Source organism: Psittacula echo, assembly GCF_963264785.1.
Source record: "Psittacula echo genome assembly, chromosome: 4".
Lineage (NCBI taxonomy): Eukaryota > Metazoa > Chordata > Aves > Psittaciformes > Psittacidae > Psittacula > Psittacula echo.
In genome coordinates, this window is record NC_137738.1 from 38,211,262 (window position 1) to 38,232,235 (window position 20,974).

At 39.8% G+C, this 20,974-nt stretch overlaps 1 protein-coding gene across 2 annotated transcripts in view; it reads left to right on the forward strand.

The window, feature by feature from the left end:
• Nucleotides 1–20,974, forward strand: part of GRM1 (glutamate metabotropic receptor 1) — a gene marked incomplete at its 5' end in the record, with an annotated part of 170,642 nt that overhangs the window by 99,088 nt on the left and 50,580 nt on the right. For both annotated transcript variants that reach the window (XM_080616429.1, XM_080616430.1), the window contains one exon: nucleotides 6,610–6,845. In XM_080616429.1, the coding sequence (XP_080472555.1) occupies nucleotides 6,610–6,845 (236 nt within the window). The remainder of the gene's footprint in view (nucleotides 1–6,609; nucleotides 6,846–20,974) is intronic.

Here is a 20,974-nt window from a genome sequence, read left to right on the forward strand (position 1 = left end):
TTCTCTCTCTCTTTTACTTTCCATTGCCCCCCCAGAAGGAGCTTCAGTGGTTTTCTCCTCCCGTTTCCAGCGTGCAGAGCTGATATTCCCATGCTGCTCTCAGCTGATTTGTCAGGACAGACCTATGAAAGCAAACAACTAGGATAAATCTAGAGACTGGAATTCCAGGTACATTTGAGCCCAGCTCAGTCTTGTGGGGAAATAGAACAGGTAAAAATCCCACAGTACCTTGTGATGCCTACTGCAAAAGACAGGCACCTCGAGAAGGTGATGACTCCTACTTACCTCCATCCATGTCTGCAGGAGCAAAACTAATTTTTTTCTCATTTTTTCTTTCAGCTGAGAAAATCTAGCAAATCTGATTCTTCTGGTTTTAAGGAGGTTGGTCAGTGCTCAGCAAGTCTCAGGTTATAGCATAACAGTGTAGATCCTTTCAGCCTGGTCTTGTTAGCAGTGAGATACAGGCTTATCTGTAGCCATGGGACTTATCTCAAGATTGCCAAGACTTGTCATACATGTAAAAGTAAAGCTGTGCTTTTTAGGAATTCATGGTTTGGCAAAGCTCTCCTACCTTTCAATGCAAACATGTAGTACTGGTGCATTAGCTGAGTAAACATGAAAATGGCTTTTTGTTTCTCATGTTTGAAATAATGCTCAATAACAGTAATGGTCGGCGCCTTGCAGCTGACTCTAGTGACTGCTGTGATTGACTGATAATGCACAGGTCTAAACATGAAAGTTACTTTGCTGTGTGCTGACTTGTGGATACTGGACAGTTTCAATCTTCTTTACATGGCATCTTGTGCTTGAGGCATGTATTATACAGACACTGAATGTCTTTGGTAGAGCTCCTTGTTGCCAGAGAATAGGTCCATCCTCCTTTACAACAAGCTAACCATGTTTATTTTTCCAGTATGTCAGGCTGATGAAATAATTGTTTTAAAAGTGTACTCCCAAAAGAGAGCAGCTGAGCAGTCAGCTACAGTACTGTTGTGAATTACTTCAGGCCTGGTTCTGCCACATGTGCTTGTATCAAGTATCAACACTGATTTTTTTGCTTGAGCTGCCTATGAAATTATTTTGCCTGTCACAGTGATACTTTCTGGTTTGGCCTTATGATGAGCCCTGAGGCTCTGTCCATTCTGCCAGAAGAACAGGCAGGAGGCTGTCACAGTTGTACAACTCCTGCTTGCAGGCAGGAGAGTCCGTGCTGGATATTCCAGTGGAATGCTGTCAGAAAAGACTTGTATAAAAACAGAAAACATTTGCACGCTTCCAGGTCTGACCAGCTCTGGAAATCCACAGCACTGGCATTTATCAGAACCAAATAATAAATATTTAAACCCCACTTATCATTATTTAGGGTTTTGTAACATTTTGAAATGCCCCTAAATAAGCAGTGTCTGAGCTTCTAAATAAGCAGTCGCTGAGCACCATACATCAAGATGGTTTTGCACAAAGTACTTTCCAATTAAAATGCCCAACCCTTTATTTACATAATCCAGCATATAATAATTGCCATTAAAATTGAATGTATTGACATATATAACAAAATGGCATAACACATTATTGAATTTTGAATTCTTTGAGTGATGCTACCCTCATATTTAAGTCTAATAGAAATTTAATATAACAGCAGGCCAGCTGGCAGCCTTGAGAGCAATGGTAAAGCAGCATTCAGAAATGTGCTCTATGGGGATGTGTATCGACATGACAAGGCAGGTATATTGACATGGGCTTTAGTTTTGTGGAAAGGAGAGAAAGGCAAGAATACAGGCTCTGATCCTTTTGTGTGACAGTTATGGTCACCTGGTGCCCTGTTACCCTACTTGAGTGAGATATCTGCAGGGAACTCCTGAGAAGGTTGAAAGTGCAGAACAAGTGTTTCCATTTACATAGGTATGGCTATATGTAACATTGTTTTCAAAGTGGAAAAAAAACCCTACTAGTGCAGGAACAGAACCTGTCCAAAAAAAAAAAAAAAAAGGAAATTATTTTAATATGATTGATCTATTTGGTTTTACAATTACAAGAGTATCTACCATAGGCAGAAGGATTATTGCATAGAATATATAGAATTTATAAAGGGTTTTTTGATCTTAATTTCTTTTCTATATTTCATGAGTTTGCCAATACAGCAGAAAAAAAAAAAAGTCTTATCATGAATGCAAACTTCTTAAGAAAACATTACCTCAGCTAATGCAAAACGATGTGATCCTGCAGCTCTCCACACAAAGGAGCATGTGGTCAGATCAAACCTTACAAAGGTGCAGGGACCAAATTGTCAGTCAGTGTCCATGATTGACAAACATTTCATTTTTTTTACTTGTGAAACGATGCCACCTCCTACAGTAATCACAGGGCAAGTGGTCCCCATGAATGATACCCTGTGTACTTTTTAATGTTTGTTTACCTATTTGGAAAAAGTATCTGGAATGTTAATTCTCCGGGTGCTGTACTGGGAAACAGAGCAGAGCTGCTGCTGTTTAAGAGTTAAGACCTGAGCAGATGAAAATAGAAAGCCTGATTGCTGGTTGTCTCATCAGCCCTTGTAAAAAGCAGCTGACAGTGTTCATGTTTGGAAGAGAGGAAATTGGAAACCCATTGGATTTCTCCTGGTGTTTCAAGTCACAAGAACATATGTGACTGCACGTCAGGAAACACAGGGAAGCTACGGTACTTAAGCCACAATTCAGAGATGTCCATTGTCACACTTCAACAGAATAGTGAACTGGTTAAAAAAAAAAAATAGCTTTTTATTTTTCTTTTTCTTCAGACTTTACCTGTGATAATGGGCAGTAGGACTTCGGAAGCTTGATGGGGTAGCTCTGGGCTTTCTCTTTTTCTGCCTGATTTTTGTTCGTGATTGAATGCTGAAATTTGGATTTGGCATCATGAGTGTCAGCCACCAGACTGGGACTTGTACTGAGAGTAGCTTGTGGAATATCAGTGACCATTTTGATTGTGACAAACACCACAGAAACATAACAAAAGCAGTTCTTTCTCTCCTAAGCGTGAACAGAGTGGTTGCTGGTTTGACACCCACGTGCTTTTCCCTCCCTCACTGTTGCTGTCTTCACACTTTAAGCCCCCTCACAGAGCTTCAGATCAACTGTTGCACAAGATACCTGGCACGTTTCAAGGCCAGACTGCCACACAAAACCTACAGCAGACACTCATCAGGGAGGGCAGATTGGGTGATAATTTTTGGCCACTTCCTGAAATCTGCGGGAAAGGCACATAGAAAGGCAGTTTTGCAAGAAATGGTATGTGTGGTGCTATTGCAAATCAGCAGGATAAAAGAAGGAAAGTAGGTGGAAAGTACTCAGTTCTGACAACAAAGGAATATTATGCGCTGCTTTTTAAAATGAGATTTTATTTTTTCCATTTAAGTAGCTATTGGTCTTGTGATTCCGTCACTGACACGCACGCTGTCATCTGGACTTTAGTATTGAGCTGTTGCCCTGCATTAAAAATGTGATTTTTTTTTTAACATTGTCTTCTGAAACGCTATCCATTTAGCCATATGGCACTAAGGATGCACAGCTCCCAGACAACCCTTCTTTCTTATATAAACAGTAAAAAGGAATATGGGCAGAGATTATAACAAGAATTTAGGTCTCTAATAGTCCTCCCATGGCTCCTGGTACAGCTGCACAGCCCCTTAGGGCAGCTTTCAGCACAGCCAGCCTGCAACTGCCAGGATGGCAGGGCTCCCCTGAGAGACCAGAGGACTCCTTTTTGCTTCCTTGACTTACTGAAAGTGGAGCAAATCTCCCATATGAACTTCAACACATATGAACTTTTTCTCTGATACCAGTGCCTTTTCTTTGCATTTCTCTGTATGCAAAATGGATTTCATGTATCAGACATATTTAACAATTTGAAGAAGTTGAAAAGAGAACAAAAAGCATTTGGTGCCAGAAAGGGACAAAGAAACATTAGGTGAGAACCTGTGTTCCAATTTAGGGGAACTTTTCTATCAGCTGTTCTCAGAGAACTTGAAATATACTTTCTCTTGCCTTTGTGGAGCTGCTGTGCTTTGCCTTCAGAGTGCATGTGGCAATTTTCCAAGCCAAGCTTACAGAGGATGGGAAATAATTCACTCAAATATTTGGCTGGTAGAAATTTAAGCAGTAAAGAAACTAGCTCCTTTCTAGAAAGTCTTGCAAGAAGTGGCCTGATTAACTTAATTTTTTGACTCACTAATATTTCTGCTTGAGTATACAGTTTGTGAGCCATAAACATTGTGACAAATAATGAAGTAATCATGCAATTAAGACTCAATTACTTGTGCTGTTAGAGTGACCTCTTGCTGTTTTTCCCACATAAGAAGAAATAAATATGATGTCTTTTTCTCTTGTGCTAGTTTATGGCTTGAATTATGTGAAAACCACAAATTTCATTCTCGAGGTTTTACTTTTGTATGGTTGCCAAGACTGTGGTCTATCATGAGGCAGTCAGGGTTCACTGAACATTTTACTAGTTGCTCTTAGCATATGGACAACTAACAAGTGGGGAGATGCAGAGAGGATGAGCTGTGGCTTTTTTCTCTCTCCAAAACTCAAGTCTGTTGGGGCAGGGAGCAGGGATGAACAAGTTGTGGCTTTTGAATAATGTGCACTCGTGTTGCAGTTCAGGTGCAGCTGTCGTGCTGAGGCTACGTGGTTATCATTTGGGCTATACAGGTACAAAAGCAGGTGCTGGATAAGCCTGCATTGATGGCTGTGGGAAGAAGTGACCCAGAGGATACTGCCTCTTGGAGTGAGTCACTTTGGGATACCACATCAGGCCCACCCCTGTTCCGCAATAGGAGTCCTATCGCTGACATCGCTGCCTCCCTCCTTTTGACCTACTCTCTGTGCCAAGCCCTGCTCTCCACTCTCATACCACATGTGAGATGCAACACGCATACATGTGTATCTCATGCTGCTTGGCTATATGAAGATACTGGTCAGTGATCTGTAAGCCCAGAAATTCTGGGCACTTCTACTGCAAGGCCTTGGCGAAGGTGAAAACAAAGAAGAAATCCTGGCTCAAAGGTGCCATGTAATGCCATCCTGAAGTATAGGTTTGTTAGTCCCTGGGCCCATGTTGAACAGGATCTGTGGATCACTAGATAGGATGCCGATGTCTCATGTCTTAAATAACTTCCTGTAATAGAGGCCTGGGTCGTGAGTCTCATATGGAAAACATTCAGTACATAGGATTTCCATGGAGACCTGCTGTTTTCTTCTAGGTGCCTACAGCTCAGATGCAACAGTTTATATAACTGTCAGCTAAATCATGCAACTGTTCAGTCTGGTGTCTAGGGACCAAAGACTCACATGTGCCCAATGCAGTCACTTTACACCTATTTGACTAGGACTTGCTACTTCCAAGACAGAGCTTGCTACTTCAATCTTGTCTGTTTTCCATGTGGAGTCCCAGGCATCTGCTAAGTGTCTCATAAATGCCTTTAGCTGCTATGTGCTGCAGTCCATGACTCTTCTGTGTAAGAGGCTTTTTTCAGTCTGTCTGAAATTCAGAATGCAAGCCTCTTTTGGGTGAATCAGAGATTTCTCTCTTAGTGCTCTGTCACATTTTTCTCCTTGAGCTCTTTGCCACTACAACTGCTTTATCTGTCTGCTTTTCACTGCAGCAGTACCACTGATTTGATTCTGAGTGGATGGAGCTAGATCTGAAGTGCCAGAATAATCTGTTTTTCCCATGACATGTCTAGCATGTTAAAATTAAGCAATAGCTAACTTATATTTGCACTTAAATTAGACTGTAATAGCAGTGTTCTTAGGGGATCCTAATAAGAACTGAAGAATGACACTAAATCAATGGACTTCTTGTTAAAAATACTAAATTAAAATTCAGATGCTAAGTCCAATGGACTTTGTTTGAACTTGTTAAAATAGGCTTTCTACAAAATAATGTTGTCATGAAAGAGTTTTATCTTCAGGTTTTTGAAAGTATCTCTTACATGAGTAAAAAGAAGTAAAATAGAAAAACGTTATTTGTTAAAAAAAATAAAAAGAAAAAAGAAGTGTGTGTTAGCACACATCCCATGCAGTGTGTGAATAACATGTGGTTTTCTTTTCAGTTTAGTCAACTTTATTGTGTATTCCTATTCCATTCGCTCCCAACACAGTGTATTTCTCACTTAATGTTTGATCTGAATTACTCTTCTAGCTGTATGATCCATGCATGCTGATATCTCTTCCGCAAAACATTCAGGATCCTGGCTCGTTCCATAATTTCCTTTCCATCAATATTAATTCTTTCCATTTCCAACCCCTTACAAGACAGCCTAAATAAGGCAGAATCTTTTCAGTCACAAAGACAACACAACAGAAGCTATGCCCAAAACCCTTTTCAAGAGAGAAAAGAATAAGTCCTCATCATTCCAGAGGAGTTAGTGAGGACTCTGGATGAAATCAGTCAGACTGGTCATTACAGGTCTCCATCACTGTGCTTTCTTTTTTCCTTCTCTGCCTTTTAGATATACCTTTAGATTTCCCCTAAATCACTTGCTTCTGAGGGTGTTGGCCTGCCTTTGGCTGGTTGCCTTTTCAAAACAAGCTTCCTGTCTTTAATAAGTGTTTTTTTGCCTCTTTTCAGTGATGGTTGGGCAGACAGAGATGAAGTCATTGAAGGTTATGAACCTGAAGCAAATGGAGGCATCACTATCAAACTGCAGTCTCCAGAGGTCTTGTCATTTGATGACTACTATCTGAAGCTGCGCCTGGACACCAACACCCGCAACCCCTGGTTTCCTGAGTTCTGGCAGCACAGATTTCAGTGCCGCATCCCAGGGCACCCACTAGAGAATCCCAACTTCCAGAAGAACTGCACTGGTAACCTGTCAACTATTTCCTCTTTGAATCTCTGTTCTGGCAAAAAGTTGTTGGTTTTTTTGTTTTGCTTTGGTTTTTTTTTTTTGTCAGTTTTGGGTTGTATTTTTTTTTTTTTGTTTAATATGTAAATCACCAGTGAAAAGTGCCAACCTCAAATTGTACAAATATAAATCCCAACTCTGGCAGGAGTATGTCTGGCTCTGGTTCCACAGCCTTTTCTCAGTTTAGTTCTGCTCTGTGACAGAGTGACTTCTTTCCTTTTCATGTTTTAGGCCTATGCTGAGGCTGACAAGAGTGTCCAGTTTTGTAATATGGCTTTTAAAAAATAAGTAACCATTAAGTTTTAACAAAAGTAGGAACAAATTTAAACTATTTTTTCTAAAGTCAGCTTTTCTGAATAGCTGAATGACAAGTTTATAATATGTTTCCACTATATAGCATTCATCTAAAAACCACACTGTCTTACAGATAGAACTAGATCTCACCTTATAACAAAAGAAGTGTAACTGTGCATAGACAAGTTTTCTTTCATTGTAGAATCTGAGAAAATAAACTAAAATATTTTAGGAATTTATTAGTAAATTGAGATTTTTGTAAAATACTTGCTGAATAATTTTTGCAAATATTTTGTTTGTAGTTTGCAAATGTTTCTAGTCAAAAAGGTACACTCTGATAGTAAGGAAGTTACCGCACTAGAAAGAAAACTAACAAAGCCTGGCTTCCCCTGACTTTCTGTCCTATTCTTTACATCTCCACCTCTTCTATCCAATAGCAATAATCTCAATTGGTCTTCATGCGCTTCTGAGCTGAATTTTCATAGTGTTTCTAGTTCTTCCTTTCTCCATTAGTAACACTTAACAACAGCTTCCACGCTACCTTTTGTTTTCCCCCAGTTATCTTATTAACAGATGAGACACAGTCACTGACTCAAAACTTGCTTGACTTGCTGACGGACAGACGGGCTGGCCCATGTGGGTGCTGAGTGGGTAACAGCAAGACAGATGGGCTAAATCAATATTGAGGCTATACTGATATTTTTTACTCGAAGGAGTCATTAACTTTGGACTCTACCAAAATGTTGATTTATGGTATATAGATTTAATTGGCTTTGAGACTGCTTCAGCTCAGACAAAGGAGTTAATATAAGCAAACAAGGGCAAAGATTACTAAGGAGAGGTTGAATGATTGATGCACAGTGCAAATACATAGACTGCCTTCTTAAGAAAAGAAACTTTAAATTACATTGCTTTGTTCATTCCATTCACATAAGTTTCATGCTGATACTCTTTAAAAAGTTTCCTTCAGAGGACTCTCTGCAGCTGTTGTAAACACTGCTAGTTTGTTACACAGCCTCTGTTCAGTTATGAAACTAAAAACTTTAGTCTGAACCAGCATAGTCATTCTTCATCTGCTGCATCAAAGACAAATACCAGCTGGCAAGTTCAAAATGGTTGAGATGGGGCACTTCTGCACTGAATGTGCAAATGAGTTTTCAGATAGTGGTTGCTGTAGACTCTAAAATTGTACTTGAGCCAAAAACCAGTTAAATTCATGGAAGAAAATTAATGAGGGCCATTTTATGTAGAAAAGCAAGCAAGCATACAAACTAAACCAAAACCACCCCAGACTGGCTCAGGACATCCCAGGCCTGAGGCCACTGGACACTGGAAAGAGTGCTGCAGAGGTACTATTACATCTTGCCATGATGTTCTATGCTTCTCAAGATTTCAGGTATTAGAGACAGGAACCGCTACGTTCTGATGATACTAGTGGAATATGAGCCCATTTGTCTACATTGGTAGACTCTGACAGTAAATAGTCACAATTCAGTCACCCAGACTTCTTTTCCTCCTCTAAAAAGCTGTAAGTTTTTGCATGAAGCCTCAAAATGTGCAGTACCTCTTAGGATTTGCTGAGAAGTAATCAGCTCTTAAATTTGGTAGTGAATCACTGATAACCCTCAGGCTTATCACACACAACTAAGAAGTTCATAAACATCTCAAACCACCAAACAGAAGCACCAGAAAGTATCTATTCCCAGTAATGGTGTACCTACAGAATCAAGAGACCTACATGTCCCCAGCAAGTCTGGGGGCAGTAAAATATTGTATTAATTTTTCTTTAACTGCACAAATCTGACTTGGTGACTGTCTGGCACCACCAGAATTTTCTGCACATGTTTTTATATGACCTTTCTGCAAGGTTAAGAAAGTCATTTCAAATGCTAACGGCTTCAAGGCTTGCTGGTGGAGCCTTTCTCTCCAAGAAGTTATAGTAGACGATGCCAAGAAACCACTGCCTTTACCTCTCACAGGTTTGGAAGCAGACCTTTTTACAAACTCTCTACAAAAACGAGTCTGAATTACCTCTTCCCTCTTTCGCAAAGTATCTCCATGCACAAACTTGAAGGAAAGAATCCATGCTGCTCAATAAATAATAAGCACTAAAATTTGAAACCCATTAAAAGTGCCAGTATACAAAGTTCTGACTTCTTTGCAGTACTGCAAATTTAAGTACTGTCCCTACTACTGCATAACGCCAGGAAAATTATCTGTATTCAATACTGGTATCAAGCACCTTAACTCCATTATATCTAAGAGCTTTCACTCTTACCTCACAGTATTCCATCAATATTCCTGTAACAAGGTAAGTGGGGTCCTGCATTATGGAAAAAGCTGAGTCCTCTGTGGTCCCAGGATTCCATGCATGTTATTAGCATGTGCAGTCACCATCTCTGGGTCCTGATCTGTTCTGTGTTCCAGAAGTGCACTGGTAGTCCTTACTGAGAGCAAAGCAGACCCTTAATTTTCAAAGTCAGCAGACTGCTCAACTTCATCTTCCATATCTGGAGAGTCAGCGTCTCAGGAAACTATCTAATGAAAAGGAAAAGCAAGGACAAAATAGTTGTGATATTTAAGGGAGCATCGTGTGTTTGTGTTTACCTAGCAGTAGGTCGCCTAGGAGCACCCAGAAACAAAAGAAAAGGAAGTGTTCTCCAACAACCTTAATTTTAAAAAATACTTCGGCTTATCCATTTTGAAAAGGAGATTAATCGCAGTCTGTATTTGAGAGTCTTCAATTGCTGTCTGCCCAGTATAATTTGCTCATATACAGCATAATCAGTTTACTGAGTGATTTACTCAGAATTTCCACTGGAATGTAAAGTTCAATTTTTAGCATTCATGGATAGGCAAGGATTTCTCCTCAAGCAATTATAGCTGCTGCATTTGCAATTTCTCACACCTTGTTACTGTTGAGTCAGCACTAGCTTGGGATTGCAGACTCTCTCTGAAGCAAGGGAAAGCCTGTTCCTAGAAATCTCCCTTCTCTGATGACTAAAACTGCTGCTTGGATTTCCTTATTCAGTTCCTGAGAAGACTGATGTTGTCCTTCAGGAATGCTCATGTTCCACTGAGCTCTGAATATACATGTGTATTTTGCAGGAGGGAAAGATTCTCTCTGAATTAAGTACTACTGGAAGGATGTAAGTCCAAGGGCATTCTACTCTGTGAAGTCTGTGGGATGCCTAACAATTTTCCATGTTTTCAGAATAGCTTATCTGGATGACCTATGTCTATGTGGTAGTAGCACAAATTCTTGGGAAAAGAAGATAGTCATCAAGAGTAGCAGTGACCGCTCTTTTGGATTATCCCTGCTTGCAAAAATTAAAGAACTTACCTTTCATACTTCGGTGGCAGCCAAATGAGTTGGGAGCTATTTTTGACTAATTCCTTGCTAATATTGTAGCCAAAAGCCTCTCATTTAGAAAATTCCTTGTATGTAGATGTATTGGATCTGGCTGGGATGAAGTTCACTTTCTCCATAGCAGCTCTCATAGTGCTGTGCTTCGCATTTACAGCTAAAAAGGTGTTGATAACACACCAGTGTTTTGGCCACTGCTGATCAGTGCTTGTACATGATGGAGGCTCCCTCCACTTCTAATTCCCCTTCTCCTCTGTCAAAGGCCAGTAGGCTGGGAGTGGGCAAGAGGCTGGGAGGCATCACAGCTAGCACAGCTCACCCAGACTGACCAGAGTTCCCATACCATGTACTGTCATGCTGTGCCAGGAAAGCTAAGAGAAAGGAGGTGATCAGAAGGGAGCATTCATTATTAGGGCATTTGTCTTCCAAAGAAACTACTACATACTGATGCCCAACTTCCCAGAAAGTATCTGCACATCACCTGCTGATGAAGGTAGAGAAGTTTTTTGTTCTTCTTTGTTTCCATGCATGGCCTTTGCTTTTCTTTATTAACCCCCCCTTTATTTCGACCCACAAGGTTTTAATTTTATTTTCTCTCCCTTGTCCTTCTGAGGAGAGGGAGTGAGAGAGTAACTTGGTGGCCACCTGCCAGCCAGCCAAGGTCAACACACCACAGTAGAAAAGAGATACTTGTCCATGAACATTCACCTGTAGTTTCCTTGATATCTAGTAGGCCCAAACCACTTCCAGTACAGTTCATAAACTGTCCATACCACTATGGTATTTTCAGTGTTTTCCATATAGAAGCTACGTTCTTTAGAAAACAAAGCATATCCTGCAACTCTGCATGGACCCCTGACTCATTGTGATTTCACACCATTCTTCATGCCCTGGGGATGTAAAGCCAGGACAGATCAGACTGTTTTAGCATGAACAGAAAAAAAAAAAACAACAAAAAAACAACAAAACCAAAAAGCTGTTTCTGAATTGAAGATACTAAGAAGCTACCTAAATCGAGGTGTATCTGACATGAAGTTCCCTTAGCACACAGCCCAAGCAATAGTCACATCTTGTTTCTGTTCTTCAGACAATTCAGCCTTTTCCACATTTTGGAAATTGCATGGAGATTGTACCCTGACAGCAAGTGGTAGACTGGTGATAGACTGCATGTCAGGCATACACAGTTCAGCTGCCCTTCCAACAGTTCAGTAGGATGTTTTCTCTTCCCTGATCTGACAGAAATAGCCTGAATGGAAGTGGTTTTCTCCCCACAAAATGACAATGGCAAATATTTCTCCGTTGGACTTGCTGAGCCCACACAGGTCAGAGCTAAATGCTAGTCTCACTCTTGCAGAAACGGTATAGAATCCAGAGCAGTGTAAACACTTGTACAGAGGTCTAACTACTGTTTTACAGAATGCCTTATTCACCTCATGGCAGATAATACAATGGTTGTAGTTTATGTAAATGACTTTTGATGAGTGTTTCTCTGCACCACAAGCGACAGTTATGGATTTGGTTATGGAACTGATACAAACATCAGATTATGCTCACAGCAGTTCATCTGATGGGACAACAAAATACATTGGCAGGCAATCAGCACAGACGTTTTTCAGCAGAGCAAAGTGAAGCAAACTGGGCAATTCATGATTCAAGCATTGATTCAATTGATCTTTGAGGAGGATTATTTATCAGTGAATGTATTTGTGGTGGACAAGAACAAGAAATGTAGTTGTTTGGGTTTCTTCCGAAGTAGGTCCAAGTTCCCTGTAGATTGCTTACTTATGCCTTGGTCATGCCATAATGATTGGTTTATCTGCTAATTCCTGTCTTGATTGAAAAGAACTACAGATGATCAGTCTGAGCGCAGCCAGAGTCCCAGAATCACTCAGAAGGGAGCTCAGAGAGACTGCAGTCCAACCCCCTGCTCAGAGCAGGGTAAGCTGTGAGTTCGGACCAGGTTGCTCAGGGATTTATTCACTGGGGCCTTGAAAACCTCCAAGGACGAAGGTGGTACATCTTCTCTGGGCAGTCTGTTCCACTGCTTAAATGTGAAACAGTTTTACCTCATATCCAGTTTGAAGCTCTCTTTTTTCAAGTTCTGCCTGTCGTCTCTTATACTCCCACCGTGCTTCGCCATGAAGAACCTGTCTCTCTCTTCTCAATAACCACCCCACAGGTATGAGGGGCTGTTGTAAGGTTCCCTTGCAGCCATCTCTTCTCCAGGCTGAACAAGCCCCAGTCCTTCAGCCTGTCTTCAAAGGGCAAGGACTACAGCTCTGCATCATTTTGATGGCCCTCTGCTGAATATGCTCTAGGTTGCTAATGTCTTTCTGTATTGGAAAATACAAACTGTGAATCCCCAATGCAATAGTCTAGATGTAGTCTGATGAGTGCAAAGTAAATGGTGGTGGTGGTAGGGAGGTAATTACATGCCCCAGTCACTGGCTGTGCTATCAAGACAACCCAGGATGCTTCTTGTCTTCATTACTGCCAAGGATCAGTATGGCCACCATATTCTTGTGTCAAATTTGGTTCTAAGAAGTTGTATCTTTTCCCATCTTCTTTCTGCATCAGCAAACTTGCTTAGAAAGAGGACATAAGCTTTCATCACACCCTTGATCTCCAGCATATATCTTCATAGCTTGTCAAATCATGGGTAGAGCATAATAGTGGTAGCGGAAAAGAGCTTGTGAGGAAGACTAAACATTCCAGTAAAGGTATTTATGCTTTGGTATGAATAATGCAGTGTCATACTTCTTGAGACAAAAATTGCAGGGAATATCGATTGCATTGTCACTGTAAAGACCTTGAATTATGCACTTTGCTTGGTATAGTCATAATTTGAAAGAGATGAGCATGGTGCAGAGGTATTTCAGGTATGAGAGACCCACACAGCAGCACATACAAAAAGCAGTGCAGCGTTACAAGAACGCCAGTTCAAGTATAGGAGTAGTACAGTTATGTTGGTGGGACATTATACCCAAGCTACTAAATCAAATAATTTCAACAAATGTTTCTGGAGCCAGCTTGACCCGTTTGTCTCTAGTTACGCTTTCTCTGAAAAGTATCCTTAAGTGTTTGTCACCATTGCCATCCACTCATAAAAAAGTAACAGGTTTTGTCTCATCCAGACACAGATAGAATCCTTGCAGTCTTGGTGAGGTTGGGCTTTTTTCTGGCATAGGATAATAATATCTTTTTAGAAGATCTACGGAGTGTCTACTCATGCCTCTTATGGTGTTTGTTTTCTTGTATTTTTCTGTGAAGTTCCGCTTGACTGTACTTATTAGGAAGACAGGAAGACTGATGGCTTGCCTGTTCTCACCCTTAGACGGTTTTGTACTTTGATAATACATCTTTCAGACCACATCCAGTCTATCAGTAATGCAGTTCAGAGTTTCACTTACTCAAGGATTCTTTTTCTCAAGATCTATCTTAGTTTTGGTGGGCTTGTATCAGATAACATGGGGCCCTCATTTTCCCATCAGTGGACAAAGCACTCCAGGATGTGTCCTTGGTTTTTTCCTACACTTTGTTGAAAGGGTGAATGCATTTCTAGTGAGAGATGATCTGAGTGGTTATCAGAGTGTTTCAGGTTCTGTGCAAGTTGGACAAATTACATCCAGCAGACATTATTAGGGCTCATTCTGCAGTGCTCACAAGTGCTTTTCTAAGAACATTACTTTAATCTCAATATCTGCAAGGCTCCCCTTGGACCACCTGTCCCATGAAACTTTGCATCAGCAAACACGCCTATGGTAGGAGCTATTTTTGCTACAATAGGTCAAAATAAGACAATAGCCTGAGTGCACACTCTGTCAGATCATTCACTGCTGGTAAATCACTTGTGCAGTATATAGGAGACACATTCATAAGATTTTGAAGAAGGAGGCAAGCTATTGACATGCCATAACTTCTTCAAGATGTCATGGCATGTCAGTAGCTTGTACCTTATGTGTCTTGCAACTTACCCTCCCTAACTCCTGCTTTGAATTATATACTTTGTATATATACTTAGTTTCCTGCAGTAGAGGAGCTGAGTCCTGTGTCACTGTCTTTGTTCTCAGCATGAGACACGAGATCCAAGGAGCCATCCCACAGTAGTGATCAAAAATCATCTCAATTTCATGGGCGCTTAGAATGAAGCCGCCTATTAGAGACAATTTGTCTGAAAGAACTCTAGTTGCTACACTTTTTAGCCAAGGCTTTTTTTGCAGCAGAATAAGACAGGAGAGCTGTAGTCTCATTTTATTTCCCAGACAAGGTGACAGACAGCTTTTAAGGCTTAAAGAAGAGGAAGACTAATAATGTGTTTATCTGTGATAAATCATATGAATTATTCAGAGAAGATGGCCAGATTTTTGTTCATTTGCTTCCAAGTTCTTATTTGTGTGTTTGGAAGACAGCAGCTACATTTATCTAAAATTTTATGTTCCCAGAGATTCTTCTAAACCAAGCTGTCAATCAAAATACAATAACAATAAATATTTTTCCCCTTTTAGGATCTCTGTAAAAATGAGATCATCATGAAATGAAGGAAAGAAGCGATATACATACATACCTTTGTAAATAGCATAGAAGACAGTTTGCAGAACACATACATGTTACAGCAGGATACGACAAAAGCTTTCTGAATCTAGTATTTACACCTACATTTTCCATTGTGTCTTTTAACAATCAAAGCTTCCGCTTCTGGGATTAAATAATTTCTTAGGTAGGCTTGTAACATTCAGTCTTCTCCAACATTAGTAAACTGATGGTGCTGCAAAGGAACAGGACACATAAATCATGCTCCCTTGTGCCTCCCTGGAGCTCCTATCTCCTGTGCCTGGAGAGCAACGGGGCACTCGTGACTGCTCAGACAGCCACAGGTGCTTTGAACTTGTATCAGGAGCATGATGAGGATGAAAGCACACAATTAAATTAATTGAGTTATTCCTAGAAATCAACTGCTTGTGCAGGTCACACATCAGAACAATTAGCCTATACATAAGCATTTAACCAGGTCAGTAAGTAAACCAGATGAAATAACAGGTAACTGAGCTGAAAACAAGGCCAACCGCCTTCTGACAGCACTTCCTGGTCTTTGTTAGATCCTATCTTCCCTTTCCTTATCTACCTGTAGGTGGAAGTTTCAAAACTCAGCTTCCAGTCTTATGGCAGCATTACCCCATAAATACGGGTACAAAGGAGATACAGTAGAGGCTAACACATAGATGCAAACCCACAAGATGATTCTTTCACTCACACGGGTCTAGCTGCAGCCTAGAGATACCCTCTGTGAACAAGGATATGTTCTGAAAAATAGAAAATAGAGGTCTTAAAATAAACGTGGGAGTTCTTAATAGGTCTTGGGCAAGCAGTGGTATAGAACAATAGATGTTGAGAATGAGTAGTAAAACTTGAACTGTACAAACCACAAACTGTCCTACTCAGAATAAGCTATATTGGTACACACAGGGGGAATAACCTGGTGGAAGATGTGTGCTCCAAACAGTAGCACCACCAGAATAAATTTTTATTTTCCCACTCATACTGGGGGGTGTGGGGAGGGACAGGAGTCTGGTAGTGTGGAGGGAACTAGGAAAAAATAGAGAAAGCAGCTACTGCAGGTAGGCTGGGCTGCTGGCTGAGCCAGAGAGGGCCACTGCAGCGCAGCAAGGTGTGAGACAAGTCAATTTCCAAAGATTTCCTTCAGCTCAGATTTTTGAGAGTCATATAATAGAAAGCAGCTTTGGAGGAATCTGCAAGTTTGAACCTCTAATTTAGCTCTGCATTCGGGCTGAGCTATATAACAATGGAAAAATCAGGGCTGTTCTCATCAAAGCACTCTACACATCATGCTATACAGTGTACTGTCTACTTTCTGCAAAGACCAGTTCACTCTGCATGTTTTTCCAGGTTTATTTTGTCTAAAAATTCACATGACAGGGTCTCATTTTCTTGTGAGATCTCAAGTGCTCTCAAGTACTTGAATAATTTGGGTTTGGCTGTGCTAATAGCCCTTTTTTCCTGCATTGTCACATTCAGCTCTACCCAGGAAAAAAGGAGCTATACTAAAATGAATACCTTGAAAATTCTTTCAGATTCAAAAGCATACTGCTTTGGTTTTTTTTTATTGAATTTAATGTATGAATAAAGATTAAGGCCACTTATTTTATCTTCTGATTTGCTTAGCTGTAGTTCGCTGCTAATCAGAGATGCATTGTCCTCGTGCATTCGTCACTCAGAAGCTTCTAATCTTAGCTTAGCTTTAAAATGAATCTTTTCTGTGATAATGTACTTGAACACAGCTCTAGGCGTATGTCCAGTTAAGGGGAACATAAAGTAGATTGTGATCTGCATATTTGCAATTAACGTATTGCATATTGCAATGGTTACAAGCAAATATTTGGATCCTCCTAACAATAATTTCAAAACTACGCTTAATTTAACCAAAATCTGTGAGTGTTCTCAGCTAAATTATAACATGGTTCAAATAGGCACTACTTACAGTGACAGAGGCCACTTTACCAGAGCACCTTCAGCAGCTGTTTTAGATTATGGGAAGCAAAGGGAGTTCCTGAGAGCAATTACATGGCTGCAGGGCTGCTGTGTAGTCTGGATGTGCAGCAATTACTCACATTGCATGTGTGAAATCCACCCTATCAGCATGCAGACATGTGGTTCCAGGAAACTAGCCTTCAGACAGAAGGTTCCTTATGTGAGGATATGGTCTATTAAAATAAACCAAACAAAAAAAAAAAAACCAACAAAACCACAGTGCAAAACAGTAAACTTGGCAAAGGATTGATTTGGAGGGAGCTATACTTCTGCAGAGGTGAGACACATTGGTTTTCAAATTGATTTATGCTTGGGCAGCAAATGCTGGTATTCTTAATACCACTTAAACATTGAAAACAGAGGTGAGGAAGAAATGGTTTGTTCTTTTAAAATAATAATAAAAGAAAAAGAAAACCAATAGTACTGGCTGGTGGGTGGTACACTGTCATGCAAGAATTCTGAAAACCATCTTAAATCAATAGTGTTTTAAAGCATGATAAATGTTAGATATCTTTCCTGACTATTCCTCAGACTTGTACAGACCCACTGGAATCTGAAATAGGAAAAGACCAGTTAGGCCGGCTAGCCTGTGCCAGCCAGCCATGGACTGGTATCCTACCATGAGGGGAGCACTTGGGCTGTTGTTAACATGAGATCCTGACTCGAAGCTTTCAGTATCTCATGCCCATATACTCACAACCGTGAGTTAGTACTTAGATGTTTACATGTCTAAATCAATGACCAGAAAAGACTGTATGTGATTTCTTCCAGTTGCTGTCTTTATGGTAGAGAGGAACACAGATCTCCAGAAAGCATGATTTAATAAATGTGTATGTTATTATTTTCTTCATATTTTTTCACTCTGATCTAAAGACCCTGACTCATAGTTTTGGGTGCTGTCCTGGTGCTGAATTTTTAACATATACCAAGACTAGATTTCTACTGATTTCTCTGCACCATTCAGAAGTAATGATATAGTTCACGTGAAGGTTGGGGTTTTTTTCAACTCTGAACCGGCATTTTCTGATGAAGATACCCAAAATTAGGCTCCTGGAGTGCATGCTCTGAGACCTAGATAAATTGGCCTGTTTTTTAAGGGTACTGTTCTCATATAATTCCCATAGAAATCAACACCAGCTAGTTCAGGTATTAATCAAGTCAGTTAATTAGGTGCCTGAATATGTATTCAGGTTCCTAATTTAAGTATCTAAGGTGGTTAATGTTCTGAAAGCTGCAGCACAATTACTGAGTTCTGTCTCTTTCAGGTAAAGTCTTGGGCTTCATATGAAAAGCATGACGCTTGGAATTTAATCAGTCCTATTTTCTGTGCTTTTAATTTTTTCATTGTGTGTTATAACAGGATTCTGTAAGGGTATCTGACTCAATTTTTGTTTGTTTGCTCGTGGGTTTTTTTAGGAGTGAAAGCATGATTAAAGCTAGCCAAATAACGTTAAAATCTGCAAATATTTCTTTACATTTGTAAATGAATTAGATTGCAAGGATGTTCATTCCTGTCTCATGTAAGAGTAGCGCAACTCATTATCCGCTAGACTTGTTCCAAATAACAGATCTGTTAAGAATAGGAGTTCTAAATATGTCTTTAATGAGGTGTGAGAATAAGGCAGCAAGGTTGTATAGCTACTTGAGGGAGAAGGGAAGACTGAAGGTTGGGTTTTCTTTCTCTTTAATTGTTTCTCCACAGGAGTTAGGGTCATGTAGAAAATGGTCTCTGTGGAATTCTGTCCTGAGAGAGACTGGGGTCAGGATTCAGGATGGCACTGAAGGGAGTCTGTAAAGAAAGCAAGAGAATCAGGCAGATTCAAGGTCTCTGTGATAATAAGGTATTATAAGGTACCTGAGGCTTTGGGAGCATGAGCACTTATGGGACCAGAAAGAGGTTCAGAAAAGGTTTATTGTTGGACTGAGAGTGACAGAAAAAGCTATAGAATACACAGTAAGTGTAACAAATTAAATTCCCTGTTGTCATATTCCCAGGAAAGGGGACAGAAGAAAAGAAGAGAAAATAATTTCAAAAAAGAAAGAATCAAAGTCAAAGAATTAATTGGGACTGGAGGATCGTGATGTCATATGAGAGTATGACCTCTGCCCAGGATCAGGCAGGGCAAAAGCCTTCCTTTCCATTCCCCTGGTTTGTGAATTTTCCATTAGAATAACTGTGCTATTGCCTGTGTCCTTTCAATGCAAAGGTTGAGCTTGACCATTCAAATGCTTTTGTCAGCAGTAAATTTTAGTCAGCTAATGAAACAATGAGATAGATTTCAAATGCTATATTGGGATTCGAAATCAGTGTCTGCTGATTACATGTGCAAGGCATTCAATCAAGGAACAAAAAAAAAAAAATCAGCTGGCATATTTTATTCTTGTTTATAAGATGAAATATTCATTTCTAATTAAAATAGGAGCAGAGAAATAATGCCTTCCTGCAGAAGTTAAATAATAATTTCAAATAAATAATAGAACACGTTGTGGTCATTTTGCAGGCGGTTTGTACACAGTCCAGCTTTTAAGGAAAACAAATTAGTCATAATAATTATTTGTCAAGCTCTCATAATAATTGCTCTCTGTCTGTAAGAAAGTCACTGGAATCACTTCAGATTATCCTTTATGTTGCCTTTTTCTACAATGAACACGTCATTGAATATTATGTCCTATCTGAATTAGAGTAGATTTTTTAAAAGCGTAAACTGCTTCCAACATGATGGGCCTCCAAAGTCCAGAATCACATGCAGAATTTTATTGATTTCTAGTTTTAAGCCTTGAATATTACCGAAGAAGGTACTAAGAAGCTGCTGTCATTCCATGCCAGATTTCTGGTCAGTTCTCCCAGTAGGTGATCACAGTATTTTATTTGGGGATGAGTTTCCAGAAGCTAGAAGGGCCAAATACTGATCATATTAAGCTACGATCATAAAATAGCTTAAATATCTTTACATCATACTTACTTCACTATGGAAATAATTCCAAACATCTTCAGTACAATGTGCATAATAATGAATGTTCATAATTTTATATGCATTTTATGGCAGCTGTAACTACAGTCCCAGTTCAGCACGTGTATTCGGCCATGAAAGGGATGGCACAAATACATGCAAAGTCATGTTTCTTTTCAGACCATTTGAACTGATACTGAGCTGTGTTTCCCAGAGAGTCCAAGGTGCAGAAATTGATTGCCTCAAACAGGGGCATTTATTTTTCTCTATTGTTTTCCAGCCTATTAATTCCAAAGGACAGAAATTAAGATAATAGCCAAAATGAAGTAATCAATAACCTTAAAACTTAACCTTCTTGTCAATTTTTGGTTCTGTTGCTTCACTGTTGGACATTCTGTGAATTGTATTTCTCAAGCTGATCTCATTGCAACAACACATACAAATATCACAGGTACAGATATTCTTGATTTGAAGAGGACTGGTTTTTTTACACTGCATTGAGATATACTCTGTATGTCTTTCAGTTTCTATTTTATTAAACACAGTCTTCACTGCAGAGCTATTTCATCATGATCATTCCACTAAACACTAGCAACAAAGAGAAGCAATGTTAAAATTTCCTGCCAAGCTTTTTGCAGCTTATAGCAGTGGATATGTACAGAAAAGGTTTCAAATGCCAGCTTTCAGCTTGTTTAGAGGAGAAAGAATCTCAGCAAATCATCCTCATAGGGTCATAAACCCTTGGCTTTTTCTTAAGTAAAATTCCTTATGAAGAATTTTAGCCCAGTGGGAAGAAACACAGAGGCTTCAGGCCATAGTGTCACCCCATACAGAAGCTCTATTAGGCTGGTAAGCTTCTGTCAAGCCATCTGCTCTAAGTGGATCTCTTCAGACCTACATGTAACAGCATGTACTTATATATATTAATTT